This window comes from Dictyostelium discoideum, assembly GCF_000004695.1.
Source record: "Dictyostelium discoideum AX4 chromosome 3 chromosome, whole genome shotgun sequence".
Classification (NCBI taxonomy): Eukaryota; Evosea; class Eumycetozoa; order Dictyosteliales; family Dictyosteliaceae; genus Dictyostelium; species Dictyostelium discoideum.
In genome coordinates this window covers 1,209,509-1,224,195 of record NC_007089.4, presented here as the reverse complement: position 1 = coordinate 1,224,195, position 14,687 = coordinate 1,209,509, and the positions used below count along the sequence as shown (strand labels likewise).

General features: G+C 20.5%; 6 protein-coding genes across 6 annotated transcripts in view; 1 reads left to right on the top strand and 5 right to left on the bottom strand.

Moving 5' to 3' along the window:
• Positions 1–45: 45 nt before the first annotated feature.
• DDB_G0278939 (hypothetical protein) lies at positions 46–1,575 on the top strand (the record flags this gene model as incomplete). Its single annotated transcript, XM_636887.1, has 1 exon — positions 46–1,575. One exon carries the CDS (start codon positions 46–48, stop codon positions 1,573–1,575), a length of 1,530 nt encoding a protein of 509 aa, XP_641979.1.
• Positions 1,576–1,899: 324 nt separating this feature from the next.
• On the bottom strand, positions 1,900–5,277 carry rckA (RGS domain-containing protein; the record flags this gene model as incomplete). Its single annotated transcript, XM_636886.1, has 1 exon — positions 1,900–5,277. The coding sequence occupies one exon, from the start codon at positions 5,275–5,277 to the stop codon at positions 1,900–1,902; it is 3,378 nt and encodes a 1,125-aa protein (XP_641978.1).
• A 1,360-nt stretch (positions 5,278–6,637) lies between these two features.
• On the bottom strand, positions 6,638–9,518 carry DDB_G0278937 (hypothetical protein; the record flags this gene model as incomplete). The annotated part of the gene is made up of 2 exons (XM_636885.1): positions 6,638–8,610; positions 8,777–9,518. The coding sequence occupies 2 exons, from the start codon at positions 9,516–9,518 to the stop codon at positions 6,638–6,640; spliced, it is 2,715 nt and encodes a 904-aa protein (XP_641977.1).
• Positions 9,519–10,068: 550 nt separating this feature from the next.
• Positions 10,069–10,462, bottom strand: DDB_G0278807 (hypothetical protein; the record flags this gene model as incomplete). The annotated part of the gene is made up of 2 exons (XM_636884.1): positions 10,069–10,340; positions 10,447–10,462. 2 exons carry the CDS (start codon positions 10,460–10,462, stop codon positions 10,069–10,071), a joined length of 288 nt encoding a protein of 95 aa, XP_641976.1.
• Positions 10,463–13,438: 2,976 nt separating this feature from the next.
• On the bottom strand, positions 13,439–14,485 carry DDB_G0278805 (hypothetical protein; the record flags this gene model as incomplete). Its single annotated transcript, XM_636883.1, has 2 exons — positions 13,439–14,322; positions 14,398–14,485. 2 exons carry the CDS (start codon positions 14,483–14,485, stop codon positions 13,439–13,441), a joined length of 972 nt encoding a protein of 323 aa, XP_641975.1.
• Positions 14,486–14,636: 151 nt separating this feature from the next.
• Positions 14,637–14,687, bottom strand: part of dus1l (tRNA-dihydrouridine synthase 1-like protein) — a gene marked incomplete at both ends in the record, with an annotated part of 1,308 nt that continues 1,257 nt past the window's right edge. Inside the window, one exon of the mRNA XM_636882.1 lies at positions 14,637–14,687. This exon is cut by the window's right edge and continues 1,257 nt beyond it. Coding sequence (XP_641974.1) covers positions 14,637–14,687 — 51 coding nt within the window.

Sequence of the window (14,687 nt, the reverse complement as noted above, 5' to 3'; positions counted from 1 at the left end):
TCACATCCAATCAATCGACAAGTATCATCAGAGTATATAACAGCAATGACAAGAAAATTTGATCAAGAAGAAAATGAAGATTTATTACCAATTGTTAATTTAAAAGGTGAAAATATTCAACTAGCAAATATTTTAATAATTAAAATACTAGATTATAGATTAAAATCATTATCACATAATGAATTATATGATTTTGTAAACTCTATTCAAATAGTATGCAAAAGCTGGAACTTATTCATTGTTAATAAATTAAACCTTGGTAAATATTTAACAAAGTGTAATGACTATTTTAAAATATTTAATAATATTTCAAATCTTATTGAAGGTTTAGGAAGAAATAGAGGATACGTTCTCACAAATTCAAACATTGGCCAATATCAACAATGTATACCAATTTCTAAATTATTATCACTATTAATAACAAAACCAATTGAATATGAATCCTATTCTAAATCAAAATTTGGATCTAAAAGATCTCAAATTTTAATTGACAATATTTCATGTGGTGATGAAAATAGTCCAAATTATAATTTAATTTTAAAATTATCAACTCCATATAATAATAATAATCAACAACAACAACAACTTCCAAATGAAATTAATAAAAATAGAATAAATGATTATCATAAAGAACCAATTTATAAACCTTTAAAAAGTTTTTCAGATCATTACAAAATTGAATTTGATAAGATTTTAATTTATCAAGAAGGTGTTGAATATGATGTAAATCATTTAAAAGAAAGAAATGAAAATCAAATTAATAATTTTCAAATTGGTGTTTTATTATTACCAATTTGGGGTGGAAAAAGAGAAGATAATGAATATAATAATAATAATAATAAATTAAAATTATTATTTAATAATAATTTCTCACATGAAATATATCACTCAAACTATTCAAATTGGATATTCTTTTTAAATGAAAGTATTTCAAAGATAAATCCAGTTGAAAAAGGTGTAGTATTTATTTCAAAATTCAATGTATTCATCAATCCAACTATTTATACTGGCTATTGTGAAGAGAATTTCAACCCATCAATAAGTGAAATTGAATTTTCTCAAGGTATTAAATCAATTGATTATTATAACTATTATAAATATTTAAATGAAGAAAATGAAGAAAACAATATTTATAATAATATCAAAAGATATAATTATTCAATTATAAAAGATATTAGTAATAGAATTAAAGATGATTTAAAATTATATAATGTTGGATTAATTTTAAAAAATTCTTATTCATCCACTAATACCACTACTACCGAATTAGAATCATCTGGTAGTGGAAAAGAATTAAAAGGAATAGATTTAACAATTTGGAATGCTTTAAAAGAGATATATGATATAAAGAGATTATCAATTTCAACATTTATAATTGAAAGTTTCATTCCACCAAAAATTGAAATTTTAAATCATCGTACAGTTCATTTTGGTTCAAAAAGTTCTTCAAATTGTCATACAATTTTTTATGCATGTGAAAATTATATGGAAGATTTAAAGATATTTCAAGATAAAAGTGATAACTATGAATCATCAATTAAGATGTTTTCTGCAATTTTAATTTCAAAAAATTAATAAGTTACTGAAAAAGAAAGAAAAAAAAATGATGATGGGTGATGAGAATAAATTAATAAACATAATATAAAATAATAATTAAAATAATAATAAAATAATAATTAAATTTCGAACTATATAAAATGTGTACCTTTTTATTTTATTATTTAAACTTTATGTTTTTTTTTTTTTTTTTTTTTTTCTTTAAAAAAAAAAAAACAAAAAAAAAGACTAAAATTAATGATAATACAATGGATTATTGAAAGGTTAAAGTATATATATAATATGAATATATATATATATATAAATATGAATAATTGTATATATAAATATTATTATTATTATTTAATTTTTTGGCTGTGCTAAAATTTGACCAGACCAAAGTGCAGAAGAAGAGAAAGAAGTTGAGGCAACTAAACCTAAACTATTTGAAACTGATGGATAAATTATACTTTCTAAATATGCAACTATTTTAATGAATGAAGGTCTATTTGAAGGTTTTTGTTGCCAACATTTTTTAATTATATTTGAAATTGAAGTTTGCATATCTTTTGGAAGTTCTGGTCTTTCACCTTTCATCACCATATTTGGAATGTTAATATTTGCATTTTCATCGTATGCAGATTTTCTAGTGAAAATTTCAAATAAAATGATTGCATATGAATAAACGTCAACTTTATTCGTATAGGTTCTTGAAGTGAAAATCTCAGGAGCCATCCAAGCTTGGGTGCCAACATGGGTTGTCATATTATATTTATTTGCTACTCTAGAGGTACCAAAATCTACAATCTTTATTTTTAATCTCTTTGTCAATAGGATATTCATTGATTTCAAATCCCTATGAATGATTGACATTGAATGAAGATAACGCATTCCTCTTGCAATACCCAATGCAAAATGTAATCTTTGACCAAAACTAATATTATTACGCTGATCCCTTAAATAACTAAACAAAGAACCATTGTGACAATACTCTGTCAAATGAAAATATTTGTCATCATATTGACCAGCACCCAAACACCTTGCTAAATTATCATGTTTAAAAATTGACATTAAAGCAACTTCTCTCTTGAATTCATTCAAATCGAAATGTACACAAACTTCAGGACCAAGTACTTTGATTGCAACATCCTTACCTTTATATTGTCCATTATAAACTCTACCAGATGAACCCGAAGCAATCCATTTATGAATTGAAACATCACTATAACTAATCTCTGTATGAACTGATATATTATCCTTTACAACCTCCTCAATTAAACTTTCCATATCACTTTCATCCAAATGAAATATTGTTGGATCTTCATCATTATCTAATGTTATTGAAATTGATAATTGTGAATTATTTGAATCTTTAAAAATTTCATTAATTTTTGATACAATTTGTGGTGATTGAAGAATATTATTAAAATTATTTTTTATAATTAAATTATTTAAATTATTATTTGAATTATTATTATTATTTGAATTGTCAGTAGTGTTTTCATTTTTATCTTTGTCTTTATCTTTATCTTTTCCATTACTATTTGAACTACTATTACTATGGTTACTTAAATTACTTTCTAATAATGATAAAATATCTTTATTATCAATTGATCTTTCTTTACCATTACTATCTACTCTTTCTCTATTTCCTTTTATATTATCTAATCTTTCTCTATGATGTGAACTACTAGTGTTACTACCATTACTATTATTATTATTATTATTTACATTACTACTGCTTGCAATATTACTACTGCTAGCATTATTATTATTGTTATTTATATTACTTTGTTTTATTGGACTACTACTATAATTATTGGGAGGAGTAGAACAATTATTATTATTATTATTATTAGTATTATTAAAATTATTAATTGGTTGAGTTGTTGTACTATATGTATTATTTGTAAATTTCTTTTTAAATTCACTTTTCCATTCTGGATTAAAAGGTGATGATATATAATTTCTAAAAGCATCACAAACAATATCATCTAATAAAAGATCTAAAACCTCATTAAACATTGAATGAGTTGGATTCTCTCTACGATTATTAATTAATTTTTTAAGTGATGATTCAACACATAATTGTGTAACTGCAAGATCATCAAAGAATCTTCTCCAAATGTCATCACAAGTATGTTTTAATAAGACTTGATCTTGTATTGTATTAAATCGTTTAACCTCTAAAAAGAATTCTAAATTTTCATTACTTTGTGTATTCTCCATGAATGATCTAAATGAATTTAAAGTGGTTGGATCAGTAATGGTTTCTATAAATTTCTCTTTGGTTGCTTTCATTTCTGGTGCTGGTACTTGTTTCTTTTTTTGTTCAATCTTTTTTCTTCTATCTTCACTACCTTTATTTCCTCCAACATATCCTTTATTACTTGAATTTTCAATTATTACACCTAATTCATCTTTTAACTTTGGAAATGGTATTGGGAAATTTTCTTTTGATGAAAAATATTTTTCCATTGTTTTAAATTTATGATTTGTATTATTAATATTATTATTGTTATTATTATTACTATTACTATTATTATTGCTATTATTAATGATATTATTATTATTACTTATATTATTATTAGTATTACCATTATTATCATCAGAAGTTGTGGTGGTAGTAGTAGTTGTTGTGGTGGTAGTAGTTGTAATTTTAGAAGATAGATGTTGCATAGATCTCGGAGATGAAGAAGAATTAAGATATCTTGGGCTATTATTTAAACTACTATTATTACTATTTACAGTACTATTATTATTATTATTATTATTATTATTATTATTATTATTATTATTATTATTATTATTATTATTATTATTATTATTACTATTACTATTACTATTACTATTACTATTACTATTATTATTACTATTATTATTATTATTGTTGTTGTTATTTACAGGGGAAATTCCAAAAGATTGGAAAGTAATATTTGGAGCGGAAATTGAAGAACCAGAATTTGAAGAGTTTGTTGAACAACCTAATGAACTATATAATGGTTTACTATTTGGTATTGAACAAGTTTGGACATCCGATTCAATATCTTCAACATTAATTGGATGTTCAGCCCTTTGTTGTGCCATCATTAAAGATACTGGAAACAAGCCAATCTCTGTCATTGGAACTGTTTGTACAACCACTCCTTTATTAAATACATTACTATTATCGTCCACTATTTGATTATTTTCATTACTGTTGTTATTTCTATCTGAAGAATTATTTAAATTTTCACCACTTGATTGTTGTTGTGTTTGTTGGGGTTGTTTACCACCACCACCACTTGAATTTAAATCACCTTCCCAGCTATCAGTTGAACCAGTACTATTATGTATGGGATCATCCTTTTCATCAAATGGTTTTGGTGGTTTACTATCTAATTCTAAAAAATATCCAAAACCAGTATCAACTTCAGGATAAGGTGGAGGTGTATTATGTGCTTTTGAATTCCTTCTTGCTGGTTTCTTTATAAAATCAATAAATGTATTGAATGATCTATTTATAAATTTTTTATTTCCACCACTACTACTACCACTACCACTGCCACTACTTAAATTGCCAGTACTATTACTTATTATACTATTTCCACTCATTTGTTTTGGTGATGTTGGTGGTGATAATGATTTTGATGAGTATGTTCCATTTAAACCATTATTATTATTATTATTATTATTATTATTATTATTATTATTATTATTATTATTTGAATTGCTATTACTACTATCCTTTGATGTTTTCATTTCAAAAAATTTATATATATATATATATATGTATATGTTTACAAATATATTTAGGTGTTTTTATTTTATTTTCTTTTCTTTTTTTTTTTTTTTTTTTTTTTAAAAAAAAAAAAATAGATTCTAAATTATAAACAGAAATAAAAAAAAAAAAAAATTATTCAAAATAATAAAAGAATTATTACATAAGAATTTACTTTAAAGAAATTTATAAAAAAAAATAAATAATAGGAAATTGTTTTAAAATTTCTATTATTGATATTTGTGTATTATTTGATTATGTTATTATTATTTTTTATTTTTTATTTTTTTGAAAAAAAAAAATATTAAAAATTAAAAAAATTAGGTGGTTAATATTATTATTATTATTGGAAGCTTAAAGAAAAAATATGTGAAAAAAAAAATAAAAAAAGAATAATTAATGATTGATTTTATTACTATTATTTTTATATGTATTTATTTTATTTTATTTTATTTTGTTTTTTTTTATTTTTATTTTTATTTTTTTTTTTTTGGGTATTGATTATGGCTATTTTTATAATAATTATTATTTTTATTATTTTTATTATTATATATTAATATTTGTGATTAAATTATTATTATAATTATTTTAATTATTATAAATTTTTTGATATTGGATAGAAAGGAAAAAAAAAAAAAAAAAAAAAAAAAAAAAATTAAAAAAACAAAATAAAAAAAACAATAATAAAAAAATAAAAAATAAAAATAAAAATAAAAATAAAAATAAAAAAATCAAATAATTTAAGTGGTGTATGAGTGTGTTAATTAAAAATAAATATATGTTTGTTTTTATATATGGATGTTTTGCGTATGGGTGTAAAAAAAAAAAAAAAAATTACTTTTTTTGTGCTAAGTGTTGTATATATATATAAATATTTTAATATTAAAATATTAAAATATTAATATTTTTTTTTTTTTTTTTTTTTTTTTTTTTTTAAAAAAAAAAAAATTGAATATTAATGAGTGAATTTAAATAAATAAAATAAATAAATAATTTATTACAAAAAAAATAATAATAATAATAATAAAAAAAAAAAAAAAAAATTAAAAAATTAAAAAAAAAAAAAAAAATTAATTAAAAAATTAAATTAAAAAAAAAATTTAAAAAAAATTGAAGTGGTGTTTTACAAAAAAAAAAAAAAAATGTGACAATATCAACCCATATGGTGTTGTATTGTTTCATCAAAAAAAAAATAAAAAAATAAAAAAATAAATAAAAAAATAAAAAAATAAAAAAAAAATAAAAAAATAAAAAAATAAAAAAAGGAAAAAAAAAAAAAAAAAAAAAAAGATGTGAAATTTTAAAATTTATTTTTTCCATTTTTACTTTATTTAGAATATTTTAAAGTTTGTGTGGTGATGGTGATGATTTTTTTTTTGATTTTTGGTTTCCATATATTTTATAATTTTTTTTATTCTTTTGAATTTGTTGTTCTAAAACTAAAGAAATTCTTTGTGAAATTAATTCAGAGAGTTCGATTGCATTTTTAACTTGAATGAAATGAGTTGGGAAATAATTTGATAACCAAAGATAAATATCGGTAACACTATAATAAGATTCCAAGGTCGATAAATATTCAGAAAACTTTTTAGTGTCATCTGGAGATTCATTGAATCTCTTTTCGGCGTTATTAATTTTATCTATATCAAAACCTAGATTTACTTTTCTATCTTTACTATAACCAAGTGCATATTTTATGTAATGAGATGTTGGAATTTCATTCTTTGAATTACTAAGTGGACATTGAGAGAAAAGGAATTTATCTTTAACTGACATTGTTGTGAAATCTGTGATTTGAGCAATTGTAATGAATTCTTGGAAATTTCCAAGAAAATAATGTTTATCTATATTTGTATTTTCCATGAATTCAGTGAGAACTTCAGAGAATTTTAAATTTTTACATTGTGGTAATAATGAGAATTTCTCAATTTGTTGAGATAATGGGGAAATACCAGCCCTGTCAGAGATGATATTTGGTGATTGCCAATCCTTACGAATCTTTGCCAAGTCCTTTCTGGTGAAAGTGGTTACGGAGCCAACGGGGTACTTTGTGCCGAATCTACCGGCCCTACCTGCGATTTGCTTCACCTCAGAGGCGTATAGCTCCCTATCGACCTCCCCGTCGTATTTCTTTAAAGTTAAGAAAATCACACGACCGATATTCAAATTCAAACCCATGCCAATGGCATCGGTGGCTATTAGCACATCGACACTCTCATCTGTATTGAAAAGCTTAGCTTGTTGAACACGCGTTGTGGGTGGTAGTGAACCGTAGACAACTGCGCATTTGAGTCCTTGCTTCTCAAGATAGTTCTTGTAGAATATGATATCCTTCTTTTTGAAACATATTAAACAGTCACCTTTTTTAATATCACCCATCGATGCGATTGGCTCTTCATCAATCACCAATGTCGATAGTCTTTCATAGTTATTAATTGTTAATGTGTCACCAGTGATCTCACATATCTTCTTCACCAACTCAATTGCAGTATTATCACCACATAAATGCAATTCAACCGCCGGTATACCCAATATTGCCCTTGTCCAAGACTGACCACGAATTGTGTCAGACATTAATTGAAATTCATCGATTACAGCAACCTCTACCATTTTATCAGTGGATACCATCTCAATGGTACATGATGAATGTGTTGAATTTGGATTATTTATACGTAGTTGACCAGTCATTAAAGATGTGTCAAGTCCATTCTCATTCATTTTATCATAAACTTCATGTGCTAATAAACGTAATGGTCCACAATAAACTCCACTCTCTGATTCCATTAATCTCTTTAATGCATTATAAGTTTTACCAGAATTTGTTGGTCCAACATGTAATATAATATTTCTTTTAAATTTTCTAGCTTCAGTATACCATTTATGTGGTTCTCTTAAATCTGATAAAATTTTTAAATTTTTTTCATCTTCTTCATCTTCTTCATCATCCTCATCCTCATCTTCTTCATATTCATCATTTTCTTCATCATTTTCTTTTTCTTCCTTTTCTTGATCACTTACTTTTACTTTTTCATTTTCTTCATTTTCAATTTTATTTTTATTTTTATTTCTTTTTATTTCTTGTTCTTTTTCTTTAAAAGTACTACGTAAAAGACCTAAAATCTTTTTTTGATATATTTCTTCAATCTTTAATGATATTAAAGTTTTTGGTGATGCAATAGCTAATTCATTCTCAAATTCTTCTAAACAATTTTTAAAATCAATCTCATTTAACTTTGTTCCAATTGAATTTTCATCACATATTTGCTTTAAAATTTGTTGAATTGAAATTGAATTTGTATCCATTGCATATGAATCTTTTAAATATAAAAATAAAATTATTAATTTTTAGTAAACTATTAATTTATTTATATATATTATTATTATTATTATTATTATTATTATTATTATTATTATTATTATTATTATTATTATTATTATTATTATTATTATTATTATTATTATTATTATTATTATACATACGTGGTTTTAAAATTATTTTATTATTAAAATTAAAATTATTAATTAATAATGAATTTGGTAATCTATTTAATTCTATATCAAATGCTAAATAATTTTCAATTTTTTTTGAATTTTTTGGAATTGTTGATGTTGAAATGGTTGATGTTGATATTGGTAATTTATCAATTAACCCAAATTTAAGTAAAATTGAAGGTGTAGTTAAATGTTTAATAGTTAAATCATCACCTTCAATCAATACTTTATGTTCAATACTATCAATTACTAATTTTAATATTTTTGAATCTTGTTTATTTTTTAATTTCTTTTTTGAATTTGGATCAATCTTTATTATATTAAAACCATTGAATGATTTAATTTCTATTGGTTCTTTTTCAATTTCAAGTATTTCATTAATTTCATTAAAATTCTCTATTAATTTCTCTTTAATAATTTCTGATTTTACTTTAAATGTTTTTGCATTTATAGTTGAATTTGATTGAAAAAACTCTTTATTATTATTATTATTATTATTATTATTATTATTATTATTATTATTATTATTATTAATATTATTATTATTATTATTATTATTATTATTATTATCACTACTATTATTATTATTGTTATTAAAAACTTTTTTTGTTGTTGTTGTTGTTGTTAATGATCTAAAATTATTAAAATCATCGCCATGTGGTAATGATGATTTTATTTGATTATTTATTATTTTTGAACCATTTCTCAAATAAAGAGATATTCTTAACATTTTTGAAAAACATAATGAAAAAAATAAAAAAATGAAATTAAATCACCCCGACAAAAAAAAAAAAAAAAAAAAAAAAAAAAAAAAAAAAAAAAAAAAATAAAATTAAAACGATAAAATAAAAAAATAAAAAAAAAAAAAAAAAAAGAAAAAGAAGTTTTAAAGTACGTTTGATGGGAGTATTGTTTATTTTTTTTTTATTTTTTTATTTTTTTATTTTTTTATTTTTTTTTTTATTTTTTATTTTTAAAAAATTATTTACAAGCGATAGAAATTATAAATCCCTTATCATTGGATGTATTGTTTGATATTAATTATTTACAATAAAAAAAATGCACATTTTTCAAGAAATACAAGAATTTACTTATACCTCTTGCTTAATTATTATGATTATTATTATTTTTTTTTTTTTGTCTTTTTGTTTTTGTTTTATGAAATATTTACAACAAAAAATTGAATTGGTAAAGTTATTATTATTATTATTATTTTCTTCGATATGTACAAAGTTGGATTTTTTTTTTTTTTTTTTTTTTTTTTTTTTTTTTTTTTTTTTTTAGAATGAACCAGCTTCAACAACTTGGAGCATTCTAAAGTAAGAGGATTCTCTATTTGGAATATCAATTGATGGAGAAGATGTTGTTCTCATTATGAAAGCACCATCAGTTGATGAGCTTAATGATGGAGATGAATTTAAAGATGGTGAAGATAAACTTGATGTGGATGAATTTAAAGATGGTGAAGACATATTTGATTTTGGTTCAGTTATTGAGTCCATTGAACTTGATAAACCAGTTTTGGTATTTTTTGATGGTGATTTGAAAAGGTCTATTTTAAATGAGAGAAGAAGAAAAAAAAAAAAAATATATATATATATATATATATTAATTAGTATAATTATAAAAAAAAAAAAAAATTTAATATTATAACTTACCAAAGAAAGAGTTCATTTTTTATTTTTGATGTTGTTTGAAAGTTTTTTACTACTTTTTGTATTAATATTTTATTTATTTGTTTTTGAAAATTTAATTAAAAAAAAATGTTAGAGAGAATCTAAAAAAAAAATTTATAATAATAAAAAGTATGAAATCAAATGAAATTAAAAAAATAAAAAAAAAAAAAAACTCAATTAATAAAGAAAAAAATAATAATAAAAAAAATGAAAATAAAAAAAATAAAAATAAAAATTAAATTAAATTAAATTAAAAATATAATTATTGAAAAAAAAAACAATAAAGTGCGTGTGAGGAGGGGGTAGAAAAAATTATTATTATTTTTTTTTTTTTTAATGAAGTGGGGGCGATTGTCAAATTTGATATATCAAATTAAACTATCCACCCCCATTTTTTTTTTTTTTTTTTTTTTTAATTTTATTAATTTTATTAATTTTTTTTATATCTAATAATGGGCAAAAAAAAAAAAAAATAATAAAAAAAAATAAAAAATAAAAAAAAAAAGTGGTTTATTTTTTTTTATTTTTCCTTTTTTTATTACTGTTGCAATCATGGATATTTATTTTTATTGCCACTAAATTTAGTGTGGCATTATGATAAACGCTTTTGATGTGTTGAATTCAACACAATACCACACAAGTAAGCAAATAAAAGTAAAAAAAAAAAAAAATAAAAATAAAAAATAAATTTAACAAACCCCCAAGAAGAAAATGATAATTTTGATTTTTTTTTTGTGAGTTTTTCCAACAATCTGAATTTGATAATATATGATGTAAATGTATTTGATTTTGGTAGTGGTAGTGGTAGTAGTGGTGGTGGTTATGTTTTTATTGTGTATCTGCAATTGATAATAAAAAAAAAAAAAAATAAAAAATAAAAAAAAAAAAAAGAAAAAAAAAAAAATCAAAGCTGCTAATTAAAGAAAGCTTTGGTGAAATATTGATATTAACAATAATTTATTCTCTTACTTGAAAAAATATAATTATTTTGTTTTTTTTTTTTGATTTTCTTTTGATTTTTGAAATTTTATTATTATTATTTATTTTTTTATGTTTTATTATTTATTTTTTTATTTTTTAGTTACTTTAATTATAAATTTTTATTATTATTTTTATTTATTTATTTTTTTTATTTTATTAATAAACCTTTGGAATGAAAATGAATATTGTTGGGGTGCTGGCTAAGACAAAAATTTTTAACAAAAATAAAAAAATAAAAACATTAAAAAAAAAAAATTTTAAAAAAAAAAATTTTAAAAAAAAAAAAATAAAAAAAAAAATTTAAAAAAAAAAAACAACCAAATTAGGAAAAGAAACCGTTGTTGTTTCATTTTCACAAAAAATAATGGGGCATGTGTGTGCAAACACCTTGTTGGTTGCTTATTTTTAAGAAGTTTTAACAATAAAAATAATCTAAAAAAAATAAAAAATGAAAAAAAAAAATAAATAAAAAAAGATAATCAAATCATGTACATACTTTAAAGGCTATAAAGTTTTTTTTTTTTTTTTTGTTTTTTTTTTAATTGGAAATAAAAAATAAATAAAAAAATTTATACTGCCAAAAAAAAAAATAAAAAAAAAAAATAAAAAAAAAAATAAAAAAAAATAAAAAAAAAATAAAAAAAAAAAATCTTTATTTTTATTTGAAAAACTTAAGATTTTTTTTTTTTTTTATTATCAAAAATGCGCAAACATGACAAACCATGTCAAAAAAAATAAAAATAAAAATAAAAAATAAAAATAAAATAAAAAAAAAAAAAATAAAATAAAAAATAAAATAAAATAAAATAAAAAAAAAAAAAAAAAAAAAAAAAAAAATTAAATAAAAATACAATAATAAATAATTATTTGAAACAGTTTCAGAAGATGATGCTATTTTCGAAATATTATTAAAATTAAAATAAAAAATAAAAAAATAAAATAATTTAAAAAACTAAAATTAAAATAAAAATTATTTCTATTTTGTCAACATATGCATACAAAAATGTATGAAACACCCACACCTAAAATTCACTTTCAAATAAATTGTTATTTTTTTTTTATTTGCTTTTGCAAACTAAACGAGAAATATCATGCATTTTTAAAAATAAATAAATAATTTTATTGTAGAATCTTCCTATGGTCATTTTAAAAAAAGATTTTTTGAAGTCCATACCAAAGATAGATTAGGATATATAGTATTAAGAATTATTGAATATGAGGTTTATTTATTATTAAATAAATAATAATATTATAATAATATTTAATTTTCATTGTTTTTTTTTTTTTTTTTTTTTAATTTCAATGTAATAAAATATTATTATTAAAATATATTTTATTTTTGAAAAAAAAAAAAAAAACCAATCATTGTTTCAAATCTCTAAATTTATATAAATAGTTGTTATTATTATTATTAATATAATTAATTTAATTCTAATATTTAATGATTGGTTATTAAAAAATTAATAGATTTTAGTTTACATATTTTTTATGAAACTGATTTTTATATTTTTTTATTATTATAATAATTTGATTTAAATCAGATTGTTTTTTTTTTTTTATTTATTTTTTTTTTTTACTATAATTACAAATTTATTGATAAAAGGGGTAAATGCAAATTATAATAAATAATAATAAATATTTATTAATAAATTTTATAATTTTTATTTTTTTTATTTTTTTTATCATATTAAAATGAGATTTAAATAAACCACATCAAAAGTGTCAAAGAATATTCACTCAAATCTGTTTACTAAATTTTTTAAAGATAATATGAGTTATATTTATGACAATTAAAAAATTTTTTTTAAATTACTTTAATACATTTTTGAAAAGTTTAGAAAAAAGTGTTTTTTAAAAAAAAAATAAAAATAAAAAAAAATAAATAATAAAAAAAGGTGTTATTATTTTAAATATAAATATAAACTATTATTATTATTATTATTATTATTTTTTTTTTTTTTTTTTTTTATTATTTTTATTATTTTTTTATTGATTAAAATGAAAAATTAATACCATAATTTTTAAATAAATCTAATTTTTTACCAAAACAACCAATACTAATACTAGTGAAAGGAGTATCAATATCTAAAGCAATTGCATTTTCAAAATTAGTATCAGTACGAAGTTTAAGACAAATTGGAATTTCATGATTACCAATTATAGGATTACCATTTATACGAGTACCAAATTGTATATTACTAATGATATTACTTGTATTTAAATTGAACCTAGTTGAAAAAGATAATCTATTTGGTATGATACCAATTGAACTTGTTAATTGAAGATCACCAAAAATATTACAAGTACCTGCTAAATCATATTGAATACCCATTGCTCTACCACGATGTCTAGCGCCAAGTGAGGCACCTCCAATCGATGCACCACTACCTTGAATGAATTTACAATACAATTCAAATCCTAATGATAGTGATGGTTTTAATCCATAACAAAATGTCAATCCTGCCAAACGATGATCAATATCTCCCATATAGATCCTTGATACTTTGAATTCAGTTGATGTTTTATTAGTTTCATGTGTAATTGTACCAACTGTTGATATTTTTTTAACCAATTTTTCAAAATTAATTTGAGGTGTCATTGGTACACCAACATAAATGTCACCACCAATTCTTGATGATTTTCCACCTAAAATTCCACCAAATAATAATTTACTTGGTGAAAAGTTATAATTAAGTTCAAGTTTCTCTGGTTGAATAATTGCACCTAATTTTTGATTATCATTTATATCTCTACCAACTTCTAATCTATAAAACATTGGCATTAAACCACAATCTGCTGAAAAATTATTACCACCTTTTTTTTTATCTAAACTTAAACTAATACCAGTTTGAACTTCTTCAATAAAATCAATTCTAACTAATATTTTTAAAATAAATAATTATTAGATTTTTAATCAATTTAAATTTCATTTTTATTTTTTAAGATATTTACTTTGTGCATCTTTTGTAAGTTCATGATATGGTCCTGGAAATGAGGGATAATGAATTTCTTCTGCAACAATTTGTAAATAATCTTTCATTTTTTTTTTAAAAGAAATTGAGGAATGAATCAAAACAAATCACAAATAAAAAAAAAAAAAAAAAAAAAAAGTCAAAAAAAAAAAAAAAAAAAAAATTGGTCGCTTGGCAAAAAAGTTTTTTTGGTATAGGTATTAAAATTTAAATTAAAATTTAATTTGAATTATTTATTAAAACTTTTTCTTTTTCATCTTCATTTTTAAT